The sequence below is a fragment of the Scedosporium apiospermum genome, assembly GCF_000732125.1.
Source record: "Scedosporium apiospermum strain IHEM 14462 chromosome Unknown SEQ_SAPIO_0110, whole genome shotgun sequence".
Lineage (NCBI taxonomy): Eukaryota > Fungi > Ascomycota > Sordariomycetes > Microascales > Microascaceae > Scedosporium > Scedosporium apiospermum.
In genome coordinates, this window is record NW_015971811.1 from 1,570,337 (window position 1) to 1,596,445 (window position 26,109).

At 53.4% G+C, this 26,109-nt stretch overlaps 5 protein-coding genes across 5 annotated transcripts; 3 read left to right on the forward strand and 2 right to left on the reverse strand.

Annotated features, from left to right (window-relative positions):
* Positions 1–2,746: 2,746 nt before the first annotated feature.
* On the forward strand, positions 2,747–9,135 carry SAPIO_CDS7371 (Fatty acid synthase subunit beta; the record flags this gene model as incomplete). Its single annotated transcript, XM_016789250.1, has 2 exons — positions 2,747–7,943; positions 8,000–9,135. The coding sequence occupies 2 exons, from the start codon at positions 2,747–2,749 to the stop codon at positions 9,133–9,135; spliced, it is 6,333 nt and encodes a 2,110-aa protein (XP_016641077.1).
* A 1,062-nt stretch (positions 9,136–10,197) lies between these two features.
* Positions 10,198–13,881, forward strand: SAPIO_CDS7372 (uncharacterized protein; the record flags this gene model as incomplete). The annotated part of the gene is made up of 4 exons (XM_016789251.1): positions 10,198–10,441; positions 10,622–11,731; positions 12,127–12,560; positions 12,640–13,881. The coding sequence occupies 4 exons, from the start codon at positions 10,198–10,200 to the stop codon at positions 13,879–13,881; spliced, it is 3,030 nt and encodes a 1,009-aa protein (XP_016641078.1).
* Positions 13,882–14,486: 605 nt separating this feature from the next.
* On the reverse strand, positions 14,487–17,969 carry SAPIO_CDS7373 (uncharacterized protein; the record flags this gene model as incomplete). Its single annotated transcript, XM_016789252.1, has 3 exons — positions 14,487–16,370; positions 16,438–17,348; positions 17,420–17,969. The coding sequence occupies 3 exons, from the start codon at positions 17,967–17,969 to the stop codon at positions 14,487–14,489; spliced, it is 3,345 nt and encodes a 1,114-aa protein (XP_016641079.1).
* Positions 17,970–18,543: 574 nt separating this feature from the next.
* SAPIO_CDS7374 (ATP-dependent DNA helicase II subunit 1) lies at positions 18,544–20,600 on the reverse strand (the record flags this gene model as incomplete). The annotated part of the gene is made up of 3 exons (XM_016789253.1): positions 18,544–19,800; positions 19,867–20,475; positions 20,535–20,600. 3 exons carry the CDS (start codon positions 20,598–20,600, stop codon positions 18,544–18,546), a joined length of 1,932 nt encoding a protein of 643 aa, XP_016641080.1.
* A 583-nt stretch (positions 20,601–21,183) lies between these two features.
* SAPIO_CDS7375 (uncharacterized protein) lies at positions 21,184–26,038 on the forward strand (the record flags this gene model as incomplete). The annotated part of the gene is made up of 5 exons (XM_016789254.1): positions 21,184–21,438; positions 21,500–22,085; positions 22,146–22,548; positions 23,061–25,526; positions 25,591–26,038. The coding sequence occupies 5 exons, from the start codon at positions 21,184–21,186 to the stop codon at positions 26,036–26,038; spliced, it is 4,158 nt and encodes a 1,385-aa protein (XP_016641081.1).
* Between the last annotated feature and the right edge of the window lie 71 nt (positions 26,039–26,109).

The following is a 26,109-nucleotide window of genomic DNA, read 5'->3' on the forward strand; positions in this document are numbered from 1 at the left end:
TCTGCGCTAGCCCCAATCCGGAGTTACTTCGATGCATCTGTGAGCTCCCCACCACATCCCAATTCATTGGGGACACCATCAACAGTTTCGAACCTCAATTTTTGCCATGGCCAATTCAACCCATTTCAACCTTGATTCTGTGAACAGTTTTACCACCCGAATGATGGCGCAGTTTCACGTCGTGTTCTTAAAGGCTCGACGGTTGATATCCCAACCAGCACACCTTATCTATCATTTTGTCCCTCCTGTCTCAAGGCGACCACTCGGTTTCCGCCATAGTCCGGTCACTACAGCCGAGCATTGGTTAGGATACCGAGCATCTTCGTGTGAGGTTAGTTCCCCAGAGCATCAATTTAAAGCTTGTTGGTCTATACACTATTTCCCACACTCCCACCCACACTCCAATCCAGATCAATTGATCTCAGCAAATCACCCAGCCAAAACTCGGAATTGTTGGTATTCCGAAGTACGCAGGAATACGTCAGTCCCGTACGCGGTACAAGTAAATACAGCCAGCTTCGTACGTATTGTCTACCCCTCCGTTGTAGACAAATGTAGCTCGACTCAACCCTTTCCCCCGGAACCTGTGGAAAGCTTCAATTTCACAGTCTCACGAACATCGCACGACCTTAGCCCCCCTATCAACATAATCTGCTGCCTTGACCTCGGATACCGAAAGATATCCTCTCCCGAATCACTAGAACATGATTCGAATATTCCAGTTTGCCTTGTCAGTCTGTCACCCGGTGGAACGTTTTAATGTTGCGTGGCTGCCAGGAGATGTCATGGTCCTTCTTTCTTTACGTTGTATGTCGTAGACTCCGAGTGAACCACTGTCAGAGTGATACTTCATCACCAATCCAACCGCTAGGCTGCCCTGTCGCGGTTTTGCCGCTCCGGTGTGCCTTGGAAGCCGACGGATTTGCGCAGAAGCGGTAGGCGGTGATGACGAAGTATGAGATACAGTCTGCCCAGGCCCAGACTCCCGCGCTGCAACCATCAACACACGGCACTAACTCCTTACGAGCTCTCGGAATTAATAGTGTCCCCACACAGCTCCCAAGTAATTACGATCACTCCAAGTTGTAGTGTAGCAGCACGCCCTTACAGGGCTATCAGCGGACAGACTCGTACTTGAAGTACTGTGTACCTTGCCCACATGCCCCCCTGAAAAGTACAGTGCCTTGGACCAAGCGGGTGGCTGCTCTTGCATCCAATGCCATCGAGGACCCTCAATTCGTGATCTCCTTGCCCTTCATAGACCGTCTCTCGCGGATCATGGGCACGGGACAATACGGCATGTGAGATGACGACCTGCTAATACCAGCAGGCGCCCTCAGAGAACCGAAGCTTGGAGCAACTCGTGCTCTTGCTCTCTTGTCTGGGTGTTTGTTGACTCTGGGCCAACAGTGAAGCTCGAGACCGACCCAAGTTACAAAGTGCCGGCAGGCAACGAAACTACCGGATGAAGGGATTCTATCCATTTTTGTCTCTGAGAAACCATTTCAACGTTCAATTGGGAAACATGGAATTCAACGATTGAACAACATTAACGCCAGGTGTTCCCGCAAGAAAATGGAGACGGATGGAGTACTTGGTCCATAGTGCCACGGGTAACACAGGTACAGGCTGGGCGAGACCTTGGTCTATTTACTTCGTCCGCAAGCACAGCCTGAAAGAAGGCAGGACACTCCAATTGTCGAGGATGGATTGATCAAGTCACTCGGTAATTATGTACGACGGCTTCGGCTGCATCCAGAGACTGCATTGGTACCCAGGTACCGAGGACCCCTGACAGATCGCCTTGGACTCGGCTTGTTGTGCTGTTATTTACTTGTACTTCGTACACTATGTAGCATTGAGTTTATGACATATTGTCGCGGTCGGAGCGGGTGGAAGGGGCGTGTGGTGAGGGTGTGGGACTTCCCAACGAAAAAAAAATTTGGCGAGGAAGGCGACCCAACTTGGAGAGACACCTGCCAATGGCCAATGGTAGTGCTTTCACCAACTTTGGCCCGCCAAAGCTAGCTGTTGCAACGGCAATGCGACAACAAAAGAAAGAAGAAAAATATTCAAAAGAAAATTCAGGTACCTAGCTTCGACCAAGTACCTCTAGCTCTTGCAACGGCGTCAATAACACTGGTTTCCTGGGGAGCCCGCAAGCAAGAGAGAAGAAGAAGAAGAAGAAAAAAAAAAGTACCGCCAGCTAGTCCGGTCTATCCTCTGAAATCTGAGGTGCCTGGGCCCCAGTGTACATCTCATCTCCCCACCACAGCGTCGAGATCTGCTTTCTCTCTTCTTCCCTACGGACTCTTCAAGCTTGGGAAAGCCTAGGTTTAGTCTACATTGCCTCTTTAATAACCCAGACTTACCAATTCGCTCCTGGTCTTGTCTTCATCCTATCTCTTCATTCCTCCAAACCTCATTCTCTCCCTCCACATTCATACCCCCTTCGATAGACTGCTTTGCCCCTTCCAAAGCAGTTCTGCGAAGCATCTGCCCTTCCCCTCGCCTCTAGACCAAGCGAACGCCACTTTCGCTTCTGTAGCGACCTAGCCTTTTTAATTTTTGAGATCACGGATCTCTTGCCATAAATTTTCTTTCGCCTGGTTGGTGTTGAGGATCATCAACTGTCGTCAATGTAAGAACAAGTACCGCAGCGTCGAGTCTTTACAGAGAGGAAACAAGCTGACCACCACGCACCCGAGCTCAGAACTCTAGATACCCCATACCTTGATCATACAACATGTACGGCGCTGGAGCAGGCCCTCAGACGGGCGTATCTACGCCGCGATCGAGCTCATCTCTCCGCCCCCTCACCATCGCTCACGGCAAGCTCGAGACCTCCTTTCTCGTCCCCACTGGCCTCCATTTCCACGCCTCTCAGTTGAAGGAGAGGTTTACCGCCACACTCCCCGCACCCACAGACGAGCTAGCACAGGATGACGAACCATCATCCGTGCCGGAACTCCTAGCGAGGTATATGGGATTCATCGCGAACGAGATTGAGACCGGAGAAGATGACGCCCAGGGGTCCTATGAGGAGGTCCTCAAGCTTGTGCTAAACGAATTTGAGCGCGCCTTCCTCCAGGGGAATGAAGTCCACCCCCTCGCTTCTACGCTTCCCGGCATCGACTCCAAGAAGCTAGAAGTCATCCGCTGCTACTACGCCGGTCGCTCGGCCGCAAACCGACCCGTGAAGCCCCACCAGTCCGCCCTTTTCAGGGCTGCCGACGATAATTCGGCGCAGATTTATACCATTTTCGGTGGCCAGGGCAACATTGAGGAGTACTTTGAGGAGCTGAGGGAAATTCACAAGGTGTACTCCACCTTTGTTGGCGAGCTGATCACGGCGTCGGCGGAGCTTCTTCAATCGCTTTCGAAGCACCCCGAGGCTGAGAAGCTCTACCCCAAGGGCCTCGATATTGTGGCCTGGCTACATAATCCTGATGCCACACCCGATGTCGACTACCTCATCTCCGCGCCTGTGAGCTTCCCGCTCATTGGTCTGCTCCAACTTGCCCACTATGAAGTGACCTGCAAGGTCCTCGGCGTACATCCTGGTGTGTTGCGTGACAGGATCCAGGGCACCACTGGCCACTCTCAGGGTGTCGTTGTTGCTGCGGCTACCGCTGCTGCGAGCTCTTGGGATTCGTGGCGTGAAGTTGTCACCAAGGCTCTGACGATCCTCTTCTGGATTGGCGCACGAAGCCAGCAGACCTTCCCCAGAACCTCTATTACCCCGTCCATGCTTCAAGACTCTATCGACAATGGTGAGGGTACGCCGTCTCCTATGCTTAGCATCCGAGACCTCTCCCAAGCTGAAGTCCAGAAGCACGTCGATGCGACCAACCACTATCTCCCCGCCGATCGCCACATCGCTATCTCTCTAATCAACAGTCCCCGAAACATGGTCGTGACGGGCCCTCCCATGTCCCTCTACGGTCTCAACTCGCGCCTACGGAAAGTCAAGGCGCCTACTGGCCTCGACCAGAACAGGATTCCATACACTGAGCGCAAGGTCCGGTTCTCCAACCGTTTCTTGCCAATCACCGCTCCTTTCCACAGCAAGTACCTTGCGGCGGCCACGGATCTGATCGACAACGACTTGCGCGATGTGGATATTGACTCGTCGTCCCTTGATATCGCACTGTACGATACCCATACTGGCAAGGACGTGCGTGATGGCGTCAAGGGCAACATTGTACCCGCCTTGATTCGCCTTATCACACGGGATCCCGTGCATTGGGAGAAGGCGACAGCGTTCCCCGAGGCTACCCACGTTTTGGACTTCGGACCTGGTGGCATCTCTGGCATTGGTATCCTCACGAGTCGCAACAAGGACGGAACCGGCGTTCGTGTCATCCTCGCTGGAGCTGTCCAGGGCACTGTCCCCGAGGTCGGATACAAGTCGGAACTGTTCGACCGTGACGAGGAGAATGCTGTCAAGTATGCTATTGACTGGGTCAAGGAGTTCGGTCCCAAGCTTGTCAAGACTGCGAGTGGCCGCACATACGTTGACACCAGGATGAGCCGACTGCTTGGCCTCCCCCCTGTGATGGTGGCTGGTATGACCCCAGCGACTGTCCCGTGGGACTTCGTCGCCGCTACCATGAACGCTGGCTACCATATTGAGCTTGCTGGTGGTGGCTACTTCGATCCTCGCATGATGACCACTGCCATCCGAAAGATCGAAGGAGCCATTCCTCCTGGCCGTGGCATTGGCGTTAACCTCATCTACGTCAACCCCATGGCGATGGCCTGGCAGATTCCTATGATTGGTCGTCTTCGAGCTGAAGGTGTACCCATCCAGGGCCTGGCTATTGGAGCTGGTGTGCCTTCCATCGAAGTTGCCAACGAGTACATCCAGACTCTTGGCCTCAAGCACATCTCATTCAAGCCCGGTTCCGTCGATGCTATCCAGGCCGTGGTAAACATTGCTAATGCCAACCCTACCTTCCCTGTTATGCTGCAATGGACTGGCGGCCGTGGTGGTGGTCATCACTCTTTCGAGGATTTCCATCAGCCCATGCTTCAGATGTATCCCCGTATTCGCCGAGCTGAAAACATCATTCTCATTGCCGGCTCTGGTTTCGGTGGTGCTGAGGACACCTACCCCTACATCACTGGCGAGTGGTCGAAGAAATTCGGCTATCCGCCCATGCCTTTCGATGGCTGCATGTTTGGCAGTCGCATGATGGTCGCTAAGGAAGCACACACAAGCCCTGATGCTAAGAAGGCCATCATTGCCGCTCCTGGTGTTGATGACTCCGAATGGGAAAAGACCTACAAGGGTCCGGCCGGAGGTGTCCTTACCGTGCGCTCTGAGATGGGTGAGCCGATTCACAAGTTGGCGACCCGTGGTGTCCGCTTCTGGGCCGAGATGGACCAGAAGATTTTCAGCCTTCCCAAGGAGAAGCGCGTTGCTGAGCTGAAGAAGAACCGTGACTACATCATCCAGAAGCTCAACGATGATTTCCAAAAGGTCTGGTTCGGTCGCAACAAGGCTGGAAAGGCGGTCGACGTCGATGAGATGACCTACGCCGAGATTGTCCGTCGCATGGTTGAGCTCCTCTACGTCAAGCACGAATCCCGCTGGATCGATCCCACTTATATCCGCCTCACGGCCGACTGGATCCAGCGCGTTGAGGAGCGCTTCACGCAGACCACGGGCAATCCGTCTGTCCTGCAGAACATGGCAGACTTGAAGGAGCCGTTTGAGACTGTCGAGCGCGTTCTGGCCGCTTATCCCGAGGCTGAGACTCAGATCGTCAACGCCCATGATGTCGAGCACTTCCTTCTTCTCTGTCTCCGGCCTATCCAGAAGCCCGTACCTTTCGTCCCTGTATTTGACGACAACTTCGAGTTTTACTTCAAGAAGGATTCTCTCTGGCAATCCGAAGATGTCCAGGCCGTGCAGGGCCAGGATGTTGGCAGAACCTGTATTCTTCAGGGCCCTGTCGCCGTCAAGTACTCGACCGTCATGGATGAGCCTATTAAGCAAATCCTTGACGGCATCCACAATGGTCATATTGCCGGTCTCACGCGCGACATCTACGGTGGTGATGCTAGCCGAATCCCTACCGTAGAGTACTTCGGTGGTAGGGTTACGGAGGCCGAGATCCCCGTTGACTTGGACTCCCTCACGGTGTCCTATGACACGCACAAGAACACTTACCGCTTGTCTTCATCGGCCACGGCCGCTATGCCCCCGTTGGAATCTTGGCTGGCCCTTCTAGCGGGTCCCAAGCGCAGCTGGCGCCATGCCCTTCTGCTCTCCGACGTCATTGTCCAGGGTCAGAAGTACGAGACCAACCCCATCAAGAGGATTTTCTCCCCAACCAAGGGCCTCTTCGTCGAGATCCAATACCCCAACGAACCCCAAAAGACAGTCATTATTGTCAGGGAGCAGCCGAGGCACAACCATTACGTGGATGTCATCGAGGTCAAACTTGATGGTCCCAACGAGATTGTTGTCAACATGATTAAGGATACCACCGCCCTCGGCAAGCCGGTTCCTTTGCCTCTGAAGTTCACGTATCATCCTGATGCCGGCTATGCCCCCATCCGAGAGGTTATGGAGGGCCGTAACGACCGCATCAAGGAGTTCTACTGGAAGGCATGGTTCGGCGACGAAGCCTTGGATCTTGATGCGCTCGTCACCGCCAAGTTTGACGGTGGCCAGGCTACCATCACCGGGGAGGCGATCAACGACTTCATCTATTCCGTTGGCAACAAGGGCGAGGCTTTCGTTGATCGGCCCGGCAAGATCATGTACGCGCCCATGGACTTTGCCATCGTCGTCGGATGGAAGGCCATCACCAAACCCATCTTCCCGCGCAAGATTGATGGTGATCTGATCAAACTCGTCCACCTCTCCAACGAGTTCAGGATGAAGCCTGGTGCGGAGCCTCTTAAAAAGGGCGACGTAGTGTCTACCACTGCCCAAATCAACGCCGTCATCAACCAAGAGTCCGGCAAGATGGTTGAGGTCTGCGGTACCATTGTTCGTGATGGCGAGGCCGTTATGGAAGTGACCTCGCAATTCTTGTACCGCGGCGCTTACACCGATTATGAGAATACCTTCCAGCGCAAGCTTGAGACTCCTGTCAAGGTTCACCTCGCCACCACCAAGGATGTCGCCGTTCTCCGATCCAAGCAGTGGTTCATGGCCGACGAGATGCCCCAGAACATTGAGCTCCTCGGCCAGACCCTGACGTTCCGTCTGCAGAGTTTGGTGCGATTCAAGAACAAGGATGTCTACAGCAGCGTCGAGACTCGAGGCCCTGTCCTTCTTGAGTTGCCTACCAAGGAGATCATTCAAGTGGCTAGTGTTGACTACGAGGCCGGCCTATCGCATGGCAACCCCGTCATCGACTATCTCAGCCGCAACGGTGTTCCCTTGGACCAGCCGGTTCATTTTGAGAACCCTATTCCTCTGAGTGGCAAGACTCCTCTCCAGCTTCGCGCTCCCGCCTCGAACGAGAATTACGCTCGTGTCTCGGGTGACTACAACCCTATTCACGTTTCTCGTGTCTTCTCCAACTACGCCAATCTCCCTGGAACCATCACTCATGGAATGTACTCCAGCGCTGCCGTGCGTAGTCTCGTCGAAACCTGGGCGGCTGATAACAATATTGGCCGAGTCAGGAGCTTCCACGCCTCGCTGGTCGGCATGGTCCTTCCCAACGATGACATTCAGGTCAAGCTTCAGCACGTTGGTATGGTAGCTGGTCGCAAGATCATCAAGGTCGAGGCCAGCAACAAGGATACTGAGGAGAAGGTCTTGTTGGGTGAGGCCGAGGTTGAGCAGCCCGTCACCGCCTACGTCTTCACTGGCCAGGGCTCTCAGGAGCAGGGTATGGGTATGGACTTGTACGCAAGCAGCCCCGTCGCCAAGGACATTTGGGACCGTGCTGACAGGTACCTTCTCGACAACTACGGTATGTTTACTTGTCCACTTCTAGTATGTGACCTCATCGCTAACTTCAATGCTCAGGCTTCTCCATCACCAACATCGTGAGGAACAACCCCAAGGAGCTCACCATCCACTTTGGTGGTCCTCGCGGAAAGGCCATCCGCCAGAACTACATGGCTATGACCTTCGAGAGCGTATCCAGCGACGGCACCGTCAAGTCTGAGCGCATCTTCAAGGAGATCGATGAGACCACCACCTCGTACACCTACCGCTCGCCCACCGGTCTTCTCTCGGCCACTCAGTTCACTCAGCCCGCCTTGACGCTCATGGAGAAGGCCAGCTTCGAGGACATGAAGTCGAAGGGTCTGGTGCCTCGTGACAGCACTTTCGCCGGACACTCGCTCGGTGAATACTCGGCCCTTACTGCCCTTGCGGATGTTATGCCGATTGAGAGCTTGGTGTCGGTTGTGTTCTACCGTGGTCTGACAATGCAGGTCGCGGTCGAGCGTGACGCTGCGGGCCGCTCGAACTACTCGATGTGTGCCGTTAACCCTGGCCGTATCTCCAAGACGTTCAACGAGCAGGCACTTCAGTATGTTGTCGACAACATCGCTGAGGAGACTGGATGGCTCGTTGAGATTGTCAACTACAACATTGCCAACATGCAATACGTCTGTGCCGGTGATCTTCGCGCCCTCGACACTCTTACTGGCGTGACCAACTTCCTCAAGCAGCAGCAAATCAATGTCGAGGAGATGAAGGGCAATATCCCTGAGGCTAAGGATGCTCTCCGGAAGATTATCCGCGGATGCGCCGACGCTACTCTTCGCAAGCCTCAACCCGTCGAACTCCAGCGAGGCTATGCCACCATTCCCCTCCGGGGCATTGATGTACCCTTCCACTCGACCTTCTTGCGGTCTGGTGTCAAGCCGTTCAGGTCTTTCCTCCTCAAGAAGATCAACAAGACCACGATCGACCCGGCCAAGCTTATCGGAAAGTACATCCCCAACGTGACCGCCAGGCCATTCGAGTTGACCAAGGAATACTTCGAGGACGTTTACAAGTTGACCAACTCTCCTCGCATCGGCCATGTGCTGGCCAACTGGGACAAGTATACGCAAGATGACGCGGACAGTGATGACTCCAACAGTGGTTCCGAGACTCGGGCCCTTAACGGAGTGGAAGTTGAGCAGGCCGGTGCTGGGGCCGCCGCTTAAAGGGTGTGGTTATCCTCTCTCAACACACCCTTTTTAATGATAAAAGCATTTGGGAGCGCGAAAATGGAAGGGGATCTGGGGGACTCGAGTCAAAAAAAGACGGATATACAGTTTTATTTTCCTCTTGGTGCCCAGGCAGCGGTTGAAAGGGAGCCGTCTGTCTTGTGGTCGACCAAGTGTTTTCATGCCATGTTTATTCCTGTCTCGTTTTTTTTTTTTTCTTTCTCTCTTGCTTGGTTCTTGGGTGGGCTTGGTTTAATCTGGCATTGATAGACTTGTTTGATGTATGACTGTATTTCGTTCTCTGTTCTTCGCTTAATCAATTGTTGAATTATTTCTCTGGGCTTGCAATGAAGTGGCGATCGGATGCTGCTTTGGTGAAGACTGAGTGTTTCCATGTTTGTCCTGGGTTGTGCCTCGTTTCAGACCGGCCACCATCGTGCACATAGTAAGGAAAGCCCCTGACACTACTAGGCGTAAGTTTGAGTCGACGAACTAAATCCCAACCTCGTAACTTAACCAATTCCAAGCCCATGTTACCGTGGCCAAGCTTGGCTCTCTTTTCAACTTCCTAGGTGAGCCTTTTATGACCGAGCGGGAGTTGTGCTGCAGGTCATCTTCCAGGCAGAGCTTCAGTCCGCGACGGAACTGTCCTGGTGGGCGGGCGGCAGATACCGATGGGAAGGGACCGACATCCAGGAACCCAAAGCTAGGTAAGTTTGCGAGCTGAGAGGCAAACGCCGGGCCCTGATTTTCGGCGTTGGCCGCGATTCCGGGTCTAACCAAAACGGATTAGGTGCAGCCGCAGGCCAAGGAGAGATCAACAACTGATTCTTGACCACATCAGTGCTTATCGACACACTCTACGAAGTATTGTCTGATGCATTAATAGACCACCTCCCACGCCTGCCACCCCCAACCTCAGCTCGCCACAAGACTCAACTTCACTTATCTCCTTCTTCAACCGGTGCTTTGAATTCTCTACTTATATCCCTCTTCAATACTCTTAAGTTTTCGAAAAGGACAGGATTTAGAAAAGAAAAGAAAAAATAAGGGGAAAGGATGACCGTCTCCAAGAACCAGCTCTTTCTGGGCACCTTTATCCATTCCAAGACGCGGGACCAGCTGGAATATCTTATCGATACAGCGGTCTGTGTTGATAAAGAGGGCACTATCGTCGCCGTCGAGAAGGACTGCGATCGGGATGCTGCCGAGAGGATCTTGTATCCTCGGCTGGGTTGGATTGCAGAGAGTGTGGATGTGAGGGTCTGTAAGGAGACAGAGTTCTTCTTTCCAGGCTTCATTGGTAAGTTTTACTATCCCTTGCCTAATGAAGCGGATGATTCGGGATTGGACCCGATACTGCTCTCCTGGGGACATTTTCACCTTCTTTGCCTTTTTTTTTTTTTTTTTTTTTTTTTTTTTTTCTTTTTTTCCTTTCCTTTGCCCTTTTTCTTCTCTTACTGACTAGATGCTACAACTACAGACACACACCTCCATGCCCCCCAGTATCCCAACGTGGGTATCTTTGGTAAATCTACGCTACTAGACTGGCTAAACACCTACACCTTCCCTCTCGAAGCCAAGCTCGGCGACGAGAAGCTCGCCCGGAGGGTCTACACAGCTGTCATCCGCAAAACACTCTCCCACGGCACCACGACGGCATCCTACTACGCCACGCGCCACGTGGGGTCTACTAATGTTCTTGCCGACCTCTGCCTCGAGCTGGGCCAGCGAGCGCTCGTAGGAAGAGTATGCATGGACCAGGAGTCGACGTGTCCGGCGAACTACCGCGACGAATCGCCCTCGGCGGCGCTGGAAGCTACGAAGGCATGCATCACGCATGTCAAGCAGATCGATCCATCGTACGCTCTCGTGAAGCCCGTCATCACGCCGCGGTTCGCGCCGAGCTGCACGAGCGAGACGATGAGGCTTCTGGGAGATCTCCAGAAGGAGACGGATCTACCCGTGCAGACGCACATTTCGGAGAATGTTTCCGAGATTGCGCTGGTGAAGACCATGTTTCCCGAGAGCGGGAGCTACACGGACGTCTACGATTCCCACGGGCTCTTGACGAACAAGACGATCCTGGCGCACGCGGTTCACCTGTCCGAGGAGGAGGCCAGTCTTATTTCGGAGAGACAAGCGAAAGTGTCGCATTGTCCGACAAGTAACTCGTGCATTACGAGCGGCGCGGCGCGAGTGAGATGGCTCTGGGACAGGGGCATTGATGTTGGCTTAGGAACGGACATGTCTGGTGGTTACAGCCCGTCGGTGCTGGAGAACGCGCGGCAGGCTCACCTCGTAAGTCGGCACGTGGCTATGGGACTGGGTGAGTGCGAGGAGAAGGAGAGGGTGAAACTTTCCGTCGAGGAGGTGCTTTATCTTGCGACGAGGGGAGGGGCGGAAGTTGTCGGCATGGCGGATAAGATTGGCGGGTTCGAGGTCGGCAAGGAGTTTGATGCTGTCCAGGTCGGGCTGGGTACTGTTGATGAGGGCGGTATCATGCAGGGTGAAGGGAACGTGGACATCTTTGGGTGGGAGACTTGGGAGGAGAAGATTGCGAAGTGGTTGTTTAATGGTGATGATAGGAACTGTAAGAAGGTCTGGGTGAAGGGCGCTTTGGTGCATGAGGCGGGAAGGGCTGTTCCAGGCGTAAATTCGGTCCATGGCCACGTTTAGAAACCTGAATATTCCCCGCCCATGTTAGACTTTGGGGTCGTTAAAAATAGTTGAGACTGGACAAGACGAGGGGCTGTGGCGGCATGTTTTCGATGTTGTGAACAGGAAACTTGAGGTCATCGTTGGCGCTGACTAAGCACCTTTAAATCAATTCCTTCACCAAAAACGCAAGATGCGGCAAGACTCACCTGAATATTATTCCAAGCTCTCGCGCGTGAACCTTCCACCCACTCTCGAATTCGACAATGGCCTGAAAATCCGCCATGAGAGGCTCGCGGATAGTCCTGACAAGGCAATGGCGATCCAGAGCTCCCCCCCTCCCCAACGCCCACCCGTTAACCGCCACCACCACCAACCCCGGCACGAGCTCACTTCTCCTCCGCCGAAACTGGACTTACGCGGGGCCTCCGTCGGCTAGATCGCCCGCCCATGCCCAGACCCCCTGCCGCTGGGGAAATTCCCGGATTGTACCCCGCCCGAGGCTCGAAACGACGGTCGACAAAGACGCTCAGGTTGCCGAGGATGGAGCAAAGTCGCGCGAGGTAGATCTGGGGTGGACTAGGGAAGCCTTCCAAGCTTTCCTCGACGATAAAGGCCCGGCGGCCGCTCTCGCTCGTTTCGAAGAGTTGGCGGCTAGGCAGTCGGATACACGGGGGAGGGCAGGGACGTTGGTCGAGGCTTTCAAGGAGATGCGCGCATTGGGGATTAGGCCTAGTCCTGCGTTTTATGGCCTGGCGCTTGCAGTATGTGTCGAGTTGGAACCCGTTCTCTGTGTTCTAGCTGGGGGCCAGTGGAACAGATGTGTTAACTACGCGCTTGTAGGCCCTTGCTGTTCACCCTGATTACCTCCTCCGGGCGACGATCCTCGATGCGATGCGGAAGGACTGGGTTGAGTTTACGCCGGACCATAGGGTCAATACCGTGCTCGGTCTACTTCGGGACGGCCAGTACGAGATAGCCTTTGACGAACTTGAGGATATAGTGACCGAAGGTATATCCGTACCCTATTGGCTCTATGAAGTCTTTGTCTTTGCTTTTGGGAAGCTTGGTTTTCTCGACGAGGCCATGCTGGCGTTAGAATACAGATCCCAGCAGAAAGACGCACCGGCGATATCTCTCGATCTACTTTATTACCTCCTCGACGCCTGCAGCACCGCATACCACTACCGAGGCACGAAGCACTTTTGGCAAGTCGCCACGAAAGAGAACGGAATCGTCCCCTCGGACGGAATGGTTCTCAACATCATGAACACCGCCGCACGGCATGCCGATCCCGAGCTTGCTCTTGAGGCCCTGCGAGTAACCGCCGACCGCAGGGTGAATCTCTCCTTTCAACACTTTGAACCTATAATAGAGGCGTACATGGGTGTGCAGAATTTGGAGGGGGCTTTGCGAATTCTCTGCGTCATGGACAGCGCTGGTGTCCGGCCCGGAAGGGATGCGACAAGGAGCCTCTTCGACGTCCTCAAACATTCGCCAGAAAAAGTCGACGAATGTACTCATATTTTACGAAACCTCGGAGAATCATACCGAGTCCCAATCGCCGCATTCAACGTCCTCGTAGAAGCCCTCTGCTTCTCGGACAACCTCCCTGCCGCCGAAGCCCTTTACGAAACTCTCCCCTCCCTCACGACCGATCCACCAACCGTCACGACCTTCCATCCTTTCCTCGTATCACCCGATCCACCAATATCCATCTGCACAGAAGCTATACAACTATTTCCAAATCTTACCCTACCACCCCCTAACCTCGCCCACCTCACCCTCCACCTCGCCCGCCCCTCTCTAGACAGCGCCCTCGCATACCTCCGTCGAATAGACGCCGTCTACAAGTCACCAAACTCACGTCCCGATCGCAGCCACGCGCGCAGGAGAACGGACGCATGGGTACTCTATGCCGACGCCGTGCGCGCCGTCGCGCTGGAGATGCTGAGGCATAGAGATTCGAGGACCTGGGAGTTCTTGTCGGAGATGAGTAGGCGGAATCCTGAGTTGGCTGCCGAGGTTAGGGAATTGGGAAGAGGAGTGGGCGAGGCCGTTGCAGGGGAAGTAGAGGGTGCTTAACATGGGATTATAGGGCTGAGAAGAGTCGGGGGGTTTGCTCTGTTGCGTGATGTTGTTTTGATACCCGGATTGCCTCTTTGTTTCTCTCTCTTTTCTTGTCATCATCATCAGTAGCTTCAGGGACGGGGACACTTGGCATTTGCACGGTTTCGCATTAGACACAGCAAAAAGGAAAGAAGGAAAAGTTGGTAAGATAGTGTCAGATTAGCATCTACGTTGAACTCGTCTCGAGGGACGATTGCAAAACGCAACTTTTGTATAGAAATAGGCAGGATAAGGAACATAGAACCATTCATCATTAGCTGAGACTTGAAGCCTCATGTCATCAACTGCTTGCGAGCTACCCGAGGATAAAAAGAGAAAAGAGCCGAATAGTGAAAACAACTTTCCCCAGAAGAAATCATGCTACCTAGCATTTCTTTTGCCTTGCCGAGAAAACAGACAGGATATCACAACCCCCCTTAGCCACGAAATCTAGAGGGAAAAAGGAAATTCCAGTGATAAAACGCCACGCCTCCTGAGATTAGAGAAAAGCAGGATAATAGAAAATAAAAATGACGAAAAAAGAGAATCAACCCCCCCAAAAATGGAGAAAGGAGCTTCAGCTAGTGGCGGTGGTGAACGGACGCGCCCAGCAAATCAATAAGCGGATCGTTATCAGCACCCCCGTACGAACCCCCATGGTTCGGCAGGTTGAGGGAATTATGGTGGTGCTGGTATGACCCGGCGCCGACGTAACCCGAGTGGCTATCGCGGGCTGATCGATAGTTGTTCTGCGCCGACGATGTCGTGGCGGAGGAGTCGAAGCCGTACCAGTTCTGTTGGGTCCGCTGCTGATGGTGGTTTTGGGTCTGTGTCTGCGTCTGTAGTTGCTGGTGTTGTTGTTGGTGTGTGTTTTGGCGACGCTGCTGCTGCACGGACTGCTTCGCCATCTGCGCTTGTTTTGCTGGTTGGGGATTGTATGTTGGGTATTGTTGCCGCGACTGCTGCGGGGCTTTCTGGGTATAGGGGTTCGAGGGTCCATGTGTAGTGGTAGTGGTGGTCGTGCTACTACTGTCACGGAGGTTAAAGTAATTCTGCGACGACGCCGAGGTAGTGAGAGATGGTTGAGAGTACGACGAGACTGGGGCGGTAAGAGAGGGTTGGGAGTACGATGAGGTCGAAGGGGTGGATGGGACTGTGCTGTTCGTGTTGGTCATTTGCTGTTGACCCCAATGTGATGCTGAGGTAGAAGTGGAGGCGGAGTAGCCCGTCGTCCTCGACTGGGTTGCAGACGAGGACAGTCCGGTGGCGTTGGATGTCGACGAGCGATTGGAATTATCATACGTGTACGACTGGTTATTCGCTGAAGCCGCCGTAGGATGATTAGAGTACGGCTCGTAGGCGATGCGGTGACTCGTCTGGTCGCTTTCGTTCTGCGTCTGCGAAGGAAATTCCGTATAGTTAAAGTTTCCCAGCCCACTCATTGAGGGAGCCGCATTATACGTCGCAACATCTGGACTCCTCGTAGTCGTTTGCGCCGTACGAGAACTACCACTGTTCTGGCGCGCGGAAGAATCTACACCTACTCCCATTATTGCAGTCGCTCCCGTCACAGCTTGCTGCTGTGCTCGCGGCTGCGTTTGCTGTTGATACTGCAGGGCAGATGTATTGGACGCGCGGGATGGCGCTCTCTCCGGAACGGGAGTACGGCTCTGAGCGCGGTTGCTTTGCCGTGACTTGGCCCTAGGAGCTGGTGCTGTAACTTGGTACGGAGATCGTCCGGTCTGAGATTTCTGGGCTGCATGGGTCGACGACCTTCTGTTCTCTTCTTGGAGAATGGCATGCGTAGCCGCAGCTACATGTTGGGTGTTCAGATAGGATTGCGACGTGCTGGTCGGAGTCGTGGTCGTGGTCGTTTGATTGGTTCCGCCGGACGGATTCATCAACGTTGAGGGATTGACGGTGGCCGTTCCCCAAGCGCTGGTGGCTGGAGATTCTGGGAGAGCGAGGGGAATGTGGTCGTTCTTCCTCTTGTTTATGGGCGCCGAGGGTAAGGTACGGCGCCTCTTCTTCTTCTTAGCCTCGGTGGGCTCTTGGGCCATCGATGGGGCAACAACTGGTGCTGGAGTTGAAGTTGGTTCAGGAGGCTGGGACAGTTGAGAAACGAACTCGGGATATGGATGGACTGGGACATTCTGACCGTCCTGTTGAGTGGTCGAGCCAACGCCTAAGCTATTCGAAGGCTGGATAAAATGAGGCTGAGGAGTATCAGTAATGATGGCTTGCGGGTCGTTGTCCAGGTCATGGGGCGTCATGACATCCTCCCCAGGCACATGCGAAGTCTCGGCTTCAACTTCTGCGTCTATGTCCGCCTCCACCTCCACATCTGCGTCCTCGATCATGGTGGCAGCCGACTTCGGCTTCGCGGGTCTGGCCTTCTGAAGGGGGTAGACACATTCGTCACCTGCATCGATGCAGTTTCGGCATGCCGGCTTTTCTTTGCCGCACTGCATAATCAAGCAAGTTAGAGGCAGAACTTCGAGCGATGAGGATAGAAAGCAACAATACCTTTACTTTGTTTTTGCCCTTGCAATTTGAGCAAGACCCACGCGTCAACCGCTGTTTGCCGGCTGTCTTAGCGCCGGGAGTCGATTGAGTTTCTTGAGGCAAGGAAGTATCCCCCAACGCGGATTCATCAGCTTCGCTAGCTTGGGCTGCTGGCTCAGCAGCTGGAGAATTCTGGGTCGCCGCTGAGGAATCCTTATTCGGATGCACGATTCTTAATCTCTCGGCACCATATTGGATCAACATCGTTAGCGACTCCTGCTGCAGTGCGGGAGATTGGTTCGCAAAGATATTGAACTGATCGGACGATAGTGTATTGGGATCAATTCCAGCACCCTGTAGAAGCTCAATGGCCCTCTGATGTCTTCGTTCTGCCTCCTCCGGATCAACGTTGATCTGTGTCATCATCGTAGTCGCCGCCCCGGGCACCGTTTCATTTGGAGTCTGATCATTGGCTGCGGATGCTGTATCACCGGACTGCTCATTCACCTTCTTCTTCGAGGGCCTCGGGGCTCTCTTCTTCTTTGGCCTTGGCCTCGCAGAACCCTCACCAGCGGCTTCACCTCCAGGAGTACTGAGCGTCGATGCATCAAGCATGGTGATCTCCAGCGTAGAGCCATCCGCATCGGGTAACCCTTGCTCACCACTAGCTGCAGTGCCGTTACTCTTCTTTGTCCGGGGCCTCTTCCTTGCGCTTCCATCCTCGGAACCGTTAGGAGCATCTCTCTTGCGGCTAGGTTTGGCGCTCTTTGGTGTTGGAACGACAGCGGGAGCAGTGGGTCGAGGCGGCGGCGCGAAGAGTACGAGAAGTTCGGCGACAGTCTTATGGAAGGGAGTATGATTGTATTTAATCGTGATATTTCGAGAACTTCTAGAAAACGAGATAATCAAAGCCCCTCGGCAGTCAAATGCGGGCCGACCTGGATCTAGAAGTTAGCATCATCACACCCGCCTTCACACTCCCACCCTCTTCCTCTGTATGCGTACGTACTTGCAGAGATAGGGTCTAATTCCTTCGCGCTATAGTCGCAGACAATGATATTCTGCACACTCTTTGCGTTCTGGCGAAGCCACGCCTGTGTCGAGTGCTTGCAGATATAGGTGAACGTCCATCCATGGGGCTTTCTCGACACTTCCCTCACAACCCAAGAGCCGCCGTCACACGCACCAACCGCTGTAGCAATATGCCTCGCGACAAGCTTCTGCAACACGGGGTCATCCTGCGGCTGGTTCATAATCGTTTCGTTCGCCGAAATAATGCGCGACGGCCAGTTGGAACCGTCAGGTATGGACATCGGAGTGACGCCCCCGTCGAGCGCGCTGAAGGGCTCATTTTCGTTCTGGGAACTCGGGATGGTGAAGCGCGTCGCGGAGTGAAGCTCGTAAGTAAATGAAATATGCTCGGCTTTCGCCGCCGATACTTTTGTCTCGAGGGCCTTGCGTAGATGCGCCTGGAGGTCGTCGATAGAGGAGCCGGAGAGCGACGAGCCGTTAGCAGTCTGCTTCAACGACTGACCCAAGATGCTGAATATATCCGCCATCTTTGGCTGGCCATGCCCCCGAGGAGCGCACTGGGCGGGCGATGAGCAATGGTCGGGTCCTTCGTCAGAAGGTGGCGTCCGTCGTGAGCGTCGACGTTGGCGGTTTGTCGTGGAGCGCGTACTCTGTATCGAGCTAAATAGGAAAGTGGGAACGGTACCTTCATACAGGTGTTGACAGCTGTCAATATTCTTGACTCCGCGAGGTTAATTTTCCGAATGATGGAAGAGATGGACTCGGACAAGGTTGCCGAATTTATTTTAGAAATTTGACTTCTGTTTTGATTGTTTCAAGCAAAGAGATCATGGAGATAAGAATGAGCTCAAATCAATAAACTTGGAGTTTTGTTGTGAACCCACACTTCTCTGTGAGGATACGCATCTCTCTCTCTCGTCACAAGCAAGTCGTTAAGTTGTTGCGACGACCTGCACACAAAATGATGGAGCTACTGTTCCATTTTTCAAAGTTAAAAGACCCAAAGAGAAGTTTCATAATTAAGGAAACATAATAATACAGTTTTTCATACACGTTATACAGAGCCCTAAGCTCGAGGAAGTTCCAGCCTGTGCCTTTAGACTAGGCATTCCCATCAGCCCATTCCTCCAACCTCTCGACGAGCTCAGCTTTCCTGCCGAGTATCGGCAAGCCCCTGCAGGCAAGAACATCCTTTAGCTCCGCCATCGTCATCTTTGATAACTTCCCAGCTTCGCTAGCCGCTTTGACCTGCGCATCGCTCATCCCGGAAGACGAGGGCTTGCTCTCGGCTTTTGTCCTCTTTCTCGGCTTCTCAACCTCGTCGTCATCAGCACTGCGTTTGATTGCGCTTAGCTTTTTCACATGCGCGACCTCCTCGTTGACGAGTGCCTGCCAATCCTTGATATGTCCACCGACTCGCTTCGCGATTGCAGAGTACTTTGGGATCGTGAGGTCCTCGGGCGTCTCGGGGACCTCTTCTTGGAGAGCTAAGGCTTGGAGGATCTTGTAGTGCCACTGAAGTTGGGGGTTGGGATACTTGGACGGGTTGTACATGCGGTTAGGGAGCCACAAGTTCTCGGCAATGATTTGCATCTTATCCACGAGAGCATCCGAGGCTTGCACCGGATCTGGCATGTCTGGCGGGTTGCGGATATCGTCGACGAAAGGTAAGGGGTAGAGCCACAGCCCAGCGGGGAGGAAAGGCGTACCCGATTCCTCATCCGCTCGATCTCGAGAGGGAATTATGGCGACTAGGGCAGGCTTGGCATTGGACCGCGTAATGGTCCACGCAACAGCCATCTTGTCATCCTTCAGGAGCTTCTTCCACAAGGCCGTGAAGACTCGGGTAGATCCCACGTAGTGCTCCTCACTCGGAAAGATGAAAGAGGACTTGTGAACGCTGGCCCAGAAGGGGAGACTTGACCGTGGTTTAAAGCCAATTATTCTGATCGTGGTTGGGCCAAAGTCCTTCAATGATTTCTGCTCCTCTGGTGTAAAATAGACGTATTCGCCACCAAATTTGTAGGCTTTTTTCATCTCTGCTTTCTCGACAGTCCTGGCGGTGTCCTCTGACACCTTGGTAGTCTCTCCGACAGCTATCTGGGGTACTTCACCATCCAGCCAGATATAACAACTGCGTTCCTCTTTCTGGCGGCTGATCACATTGTAGCCTTTGACGGATATCGTGAGACCCGGAGCAACCTCGAATGCTACACCAGAAAAGAGAGCCCGCTTTGCTGTTTGTTTAAAATTGATATTGGCAATTAGGGAGTTTAGAAGACTCAGTCCGCCTCCGGACTTGGATTTCAAGACTTCCGACATGTTCGCCTCCGCGGCAGCATCTCTGTAAATGATGTCCTGGATGGAGTGAGTTAGTTGTTAATGAACTCTCTTATTAACCGAAAGTGAAGTTCTGAGACCTACGTCGTAGAATTTTGCCATGTCAAATTCGCTATCTCCGCGAATAATTGGAAATAGCTCTATAACCACACCCAAGTCGTACAGATCCTTGGCTCTTACCGCGGCAGCGGACTTGGCCTGCTTGTCTGTGGCGTGAGGGTCATCGTTGTCGGTGATGATGAACAATCTGCGGCTCCCGAAATTCGCAGCTTTGGTGGTAAATATCTGATTCGCGCAGAACAAAACATTGGCCATGGCGGCGGGTTCCTTGCTAGGCACTAGAATCCCCTCGTCACTCTCGTCATCCTCAACCAGAGACTGTAAGGCCTTGACGTCCTCTGCGGCGGGAATATCGAGATCGGTGAAAAGGTAGCAATGGGGATAGACAGGCGCATTTGAATCGCCATCTTCATCCTGATACTTCGACTTCTCTGTGCCGTATAATAAGACGCCTATCATATCCTTAGGATTAGAGATGATGCGCTTCTGCATGAGATGATAGGCGCATTTCAAAGCAGCAGTCAGGGGGCTATCTCGGTCGGCCTTCTTCTTCGTAGAAGCTGGAGGAGGAGTGAGCATAGACTCGCTCACTTCAATTGCGATGAGTACTGCATCTTTTTGCGTTTTGTAATTCTAGCTTATCGTAAGTAGATCGTCGTTAGGGTGTGATTGGTGTTATAACTTAGACCCACGCTCTCATCAACCTCCTCATCAATCTCATCATCATCGCCACGCTGCCATGGCTCGCGTTCACTCATTGTTTCGATGGTTTGGAGCTGTGACCTTGAGAATTGGTTGAAAAAGAAGAAGAAACTGACCCTGGATGACGGTGTCTTTTCTAGCTCTACGCGATGACTGCCTGGACCATCGCGATTGACCTCAGCGCCCTGCGCCTGCCTGCCAACGCGAAGGCACGTGAAATTTAGCTTACTACCTCCGTTGAATTGGCCAGCAATGATTGGCCTCAATTGGCGGAGAAGGATTTTAACAAAGCAGGCAGCATCTCCGCGGAAATTTCTTGACACTCAAACTTATTCTGTTAGTGCACTAACAATTGCCCCCGGATACGGTATCTCCGGAGTTCTCATGCAAGCGACTCGGCTTTTTGCCTCCAGATCCTGAACTACCGTTGTTGAGCTTGCGGCGGTGGCCAATTTGGAGAGTCATGGGCGGCCTTATAATTTTTCGGACCATCCACTCTCGGGCGACTTCGAAACTAACCTTGGCATCGACTTAACTGCCAATGAAAGCCAGAATTCATCCTTAACACATTAATTACCCCGTTCTTCGATATTTCTCATTCCCTTCTCCCACTCTCCACTCGTTTTCTCCGCCGTCACAATGGCCTTCCGCCAGCCCTTAAGCAAGCTCCCGGAGAGCATTGCTCGAAACCTATCCTCGACTCGATTGCCGCAAGCCTCAGCCTCATTGACCCTCACAAAGCGGACGCCGGCACGCTCCCGTTCTTTGACAACCCATGCGCACCCAGTCACACAAGATGCGACAGGGTCCAAGGGCCCCACTGCCATGGTCTTCCTCAACATGGGCGGTCCATCGACGACTGACGAAGTTGAGAGCTTCCTCAGTCGGTTATTTGTAGGCGCACCTCCTCCGACCCCCTTGGCTTTTGTGGCCCAAGATCTAATGGCAGACTTAGGCCGATGGCGATTTGATTCCTCTCGGTCGATTACAAAACTATCTCGGACCCCTCATCTCCAAACGCCGGACCCCGAAAATTCAACAACAATATGCCGCTATCGGTGGCGGATCTCCAATTCGCAAATGGTCCGAGCATCAGAATGCCGAAATGTGCAAGATTCTAGACGAGATATCTCCCGAAACCGCACCGCACAAACCTTACGTCGCTTTCCGCTATGCCGATCCATTGACCGAGGAGATGTATCAGAAACTCCTTGACGATGGGTTCGGTAATGGCCGAGGCGGTCGCGCTGTCGCCTTTACGCAATATCCACAATACTCTTGCTCTACGACTGGAAGCAGTTTGAATGAGCTTTGGAAGTGGAGGCAGAGGCTAGAAGGCAAGCCCGCGAGGGAGGCGGGCTTGGACACAAGCGGGACTATCCAATGGAGCGTCATCGACCGGTGGCCCGCCCATTCTGGATTGGTTGAGGCGTTCGCGCAAAACATTGAAGCCAAGCTAGCAGAATATCCAGAGGAGCGCCGAAAGCATGTCGTTCTTTTATTTTCTGCACACAGCTTGCCAATGTCGGTAGTGAATCGAGGTATGCGCTTGTCTTTCTCCTCATTCTTATTGGACCAAAGAAACTAACTTACCGTGGCAGGCGACCCATACCCGGCCGAGGTTGCGGCCACGGTCTACCACGTTATGCAACGCCTGAACTTCTCCAATCCCTATCGACTCTGCTGGCAGTCTCAAGTTGGACCCCAGCCATGGCTCGGGCCTCAAACTGCAACGACTGTAGAAGAATACGTAAAGAGGGGAAAGAAGGATCTCGTCCTAGTGCCTATTGCCTTTACTTCGGATCACATCGAGACGCTTTATGAGCTTGATTATGAAGTAATCGGAGACTCGGGCCATCCGGAGACTGTGAAGCGAGTGGAAAGTCTCAACGGAAGCCCCGTCTTCATCAGGGCCCTTGCGGATCTTGCCAAGGAGCATCTTCATGGCGGCCACGTCTGCTCGCCTCAGATGGTGCTGCACTGCCCCGGATGCAAGAGCGAAAGGTGCGCGGAGTCGAAGAAGTTCTTCGCCGGGCACACCCACCCGCCTCTTAGTGCGTGACGGGTTAGAAACGGAGCCTAGAGGAAAAATTCGAATGTATCAAAATATAGTGTGAAAATGGTAGACAGGAATACCCCACGAACATGTACATTAACGAAAGATATCTACTTTATTTGCCTTACCGATATTAGTGCTTCCGATGTCTTCTCTTCTCGGTTTCGGATTTGTGGTTTGATGCGAGTAACAATTGACAATTGACAATTGACAGTGCGAACTATTATGCACAGTGATCCACATCTGGACGCGTCCATCCTCATCCCATTAACGCGTCCCACAGCGTCGCCCACCCTCATCTGCTCGTGTTAAACCAATCCAAAAAACCTCAGCTTGTTTGACTCGGCTGTCTTTCTTCTGGTGCGAGTCAATCTCATAGAACTTCCCTTTAGAAGGTCTATAAATTTCTCTCTATCCATTCTGCAATGGCTTCATCGCCGATCCTATACCCCCCGAGCAGTCCCGCGTCGCTGGGGATGAAGCGAGCCCGCCAGAATGAAGCACCTTCGACCAGACCTGCTGCACCGCGAACGGTTGGTGGCTTCATGATGGACGCCGACTCTGACGACGAAATCGAGGATCCTCAGCCCTTACCCAAGAAGCGTATGGTTGAGCCGCCGAGGAAGACAAGAGATGCCATATCCTTTTCTCTGCCCACAGACACGTTAGAATTCCAGAGTCCGTTCGCCAGGGATTCGCAACAGCAAGATGCACAGCTAGAGTCCCTCGATTTCCCGACACAACGTGAGACCGATCGGCTTCAATTCAGCCAAATATCCCAGTTTCGATCCAACCTCATGAGCGCGACGCGAACATATAGGCTTAAGACGTGCGGCGGGCAAACCGCAGCCATCGGATTGCGCAAACAAAGTGCGCCTGTCTCATACGAGAGCATGGTCTCCGCGCGGTCGAAGACGAAGGAGGGGCGAGCAAAGCGCGCGTATTATGGAATTGAGATTCATGATTTGGTCCGACTGGCATCCCTTGAGATCAAGAACCAACAGGAGAAGGGCCCCACTCCCACTCTACCTCACCCTTGCGCTACATCTGTCATCACTACTGCTCAACCCACGGGCAAGAAGTCAAAGAAGACTTTGTTATGGACTGAAAAATACAGGGCCCGAAAGTTCACGGATCTCTGCGGCGATGACGGGACAAATCGCCTGGTCCTGAGGTGGATTAAGCGTTGGGACCCTATCGTCTTCCCCGGCTCGGCCAAGCCCAAGCCCAAGAAGCCACTCTTCGCGTCACACAAGCCCGGAGATCAAGAACCGGAGCATGAGAAGCCGCACAAGAAAATTCTGCTTCTTACGGGGCCTCCAGGTCTTGGAAAGACAACACTTGCTCACGTCTGCGCAAGGCAGGCCGGCTACGAGGTCGTAGAAATCAACGCAAGCGATGACAGGAGCAAGAACGTGGTTAACAACCGCATCCGCACCAGTCTGGGGACGGAGAACGTGAAGACTGTTACTAATAGCAAGCGGCCTGGGGATAAACCGTCGAGGCCTGCTCGACCCGTTTGCGTCATTGTCGACGAGGTTGACGGGGTGACCACCGGATCTGGCGCCTCTGGAGAAGGCGGTTTCATCAAAGCCCTTGTGGACCTTGCCCTGCTTGACCAGAAGAACTCCTCGACCACGGAGAAATTGGAGACTACGAGTCGACGCCGAAAAAAGGGTGATGATTTCCGGCAGAGACGGCCTCTTATCCTAATTTGCAACGATGTCTATCATCCTTCTCTTCGACCGTTGCGTCAATCGGGCCTAGCTGAGATTATCCACGCCGGAAAGCCCTCTATTGATGCCGTCGTAGGTCGTTTGACACTAGTTTTTGAGAAGGAGGGTATCCCTTGTGAAAAAGATGCAGCAAGGAAACTTTGTGAAGCCGCCTGGGGTATGTCCAGTGGACTCGATACGAGACGCGGCGCAGAGAGTACCGTGCAAGGTGACTTGCGAGGTGTCATGGTCGTCGGGGAATGGGTGGCTGGAAGGTTCAGAAATATGCCCGACGACGGTCCTAAGCTCACAAGACACTGGGTTGAGAAACACGTCCTGCAAGATCTAACGAACGGCGGCGCCGGCGCACGCGGGATGGGCCGTGGCGGCGTGAAGGATATCGTTACCAGGGTATTTCAAGAAGGCGCAGGCTTCCCTCGCCAGGCCCTAAAGACTACCCAAGACGCCCACCTTCGCCACGAGCAGCCAAAGGAACAACTCGGGTTTTCCGAGCTTCACAAGAGGAGCGGAATGGCAATGCTTCGGCAGATGGTGGAGACGAGTGGAGATATTGACCGCGTCATGTCGGACATCATTTCCGAGTATCCCAATCATGAGTTTAATGACGACTGTTACCTCACCAAGCCTAACGAGGCGTACGATTGGTTGCATTTCCTCGATTCTTGCTCGACGAGGCTCTACTCTGGCCAAGAATGGGAACTTGCTCCGTATCTCAGTCAGCCCGTGCTCGCTTGCCATAACCTATTCGCATCCCCTATCCGTGCCTATGGGTCGACATATGATCACAAATGGGGTGCCGATGACAAAGAAGAACCACAGTCACGATTTTCAGGACCGCGTGCGTCGTACAATGCCCACGAGTCGGAGAAACACAACAGGAGCATGCTGCAAGCGATGCAAGGGGAGTTCACTCCCACTTTGGCGCGCTTATTCCGAAGCCCTGAGGATATGGCTACAGAGTTCATCCCCTACCTCGTCCGGATGGTTTCGCCAGCCGTCAATCCTGTCGTTGTGGGAGGCGGAGGCATCAAGGGAACGAGCACGGCCAGTGTCCGCAAGGATAGCGAGAAAAAGATGGTCCGACGCGCCGCTGAGGTAATGGCAGAAGTCGGCATTGCCTTGCAGAAGGGTCGACTCGAGGGCGAGGCAATGTCAAGCCGCGGGCCGCAGTTTGTTTACCGAATGGAACCGTAAGTTCATTTCGCAGATACCGTTTGAGCACCTCGCATACAGAAGCTAAGATATGAATTGCAGAGACTTGGATGAACTTGCCGACTTCGAGACTCTTTCCCGAACCTCCTTGACATCCCACGTCCCCACCCGATATGCCGTCCGTCAAGTCCTTGACCAAGAGCTTCTTAAAGTCTCAGTCGCGAGAGCCGAAGCCGCCAGGCAAGCCAGGTTCCAAGATGCATCCCAGCCTGGTCAACAAAACGCGACAACCCCAGCGCCTCTCATCACTGCTTCGAGTAACAAGGAGAACATAGATTCCGGAGAGAGCACGGTGCCTGAAGCTAAAGTCAAGCGAGACTTCTTCGGTCGAATAATCAAGGAGTCCGCGCCGCTAAAGGAGAGAGACGTGAACCGCGGCAGCTCAGGCAGTAGCCAGAGCAAAGTGAAGGTGTGGGTCAAGTATAACGAAGGACTCAATAATGCGGTGCGACGGCCGATTACGTTGAACGATTTCATGAAGATCTTGTAAATAGGAATGCATTGGCCAGCGTGTAATTTTCATAGACGCATTTATAATGATCAGTTTAATTTCATCGCTCC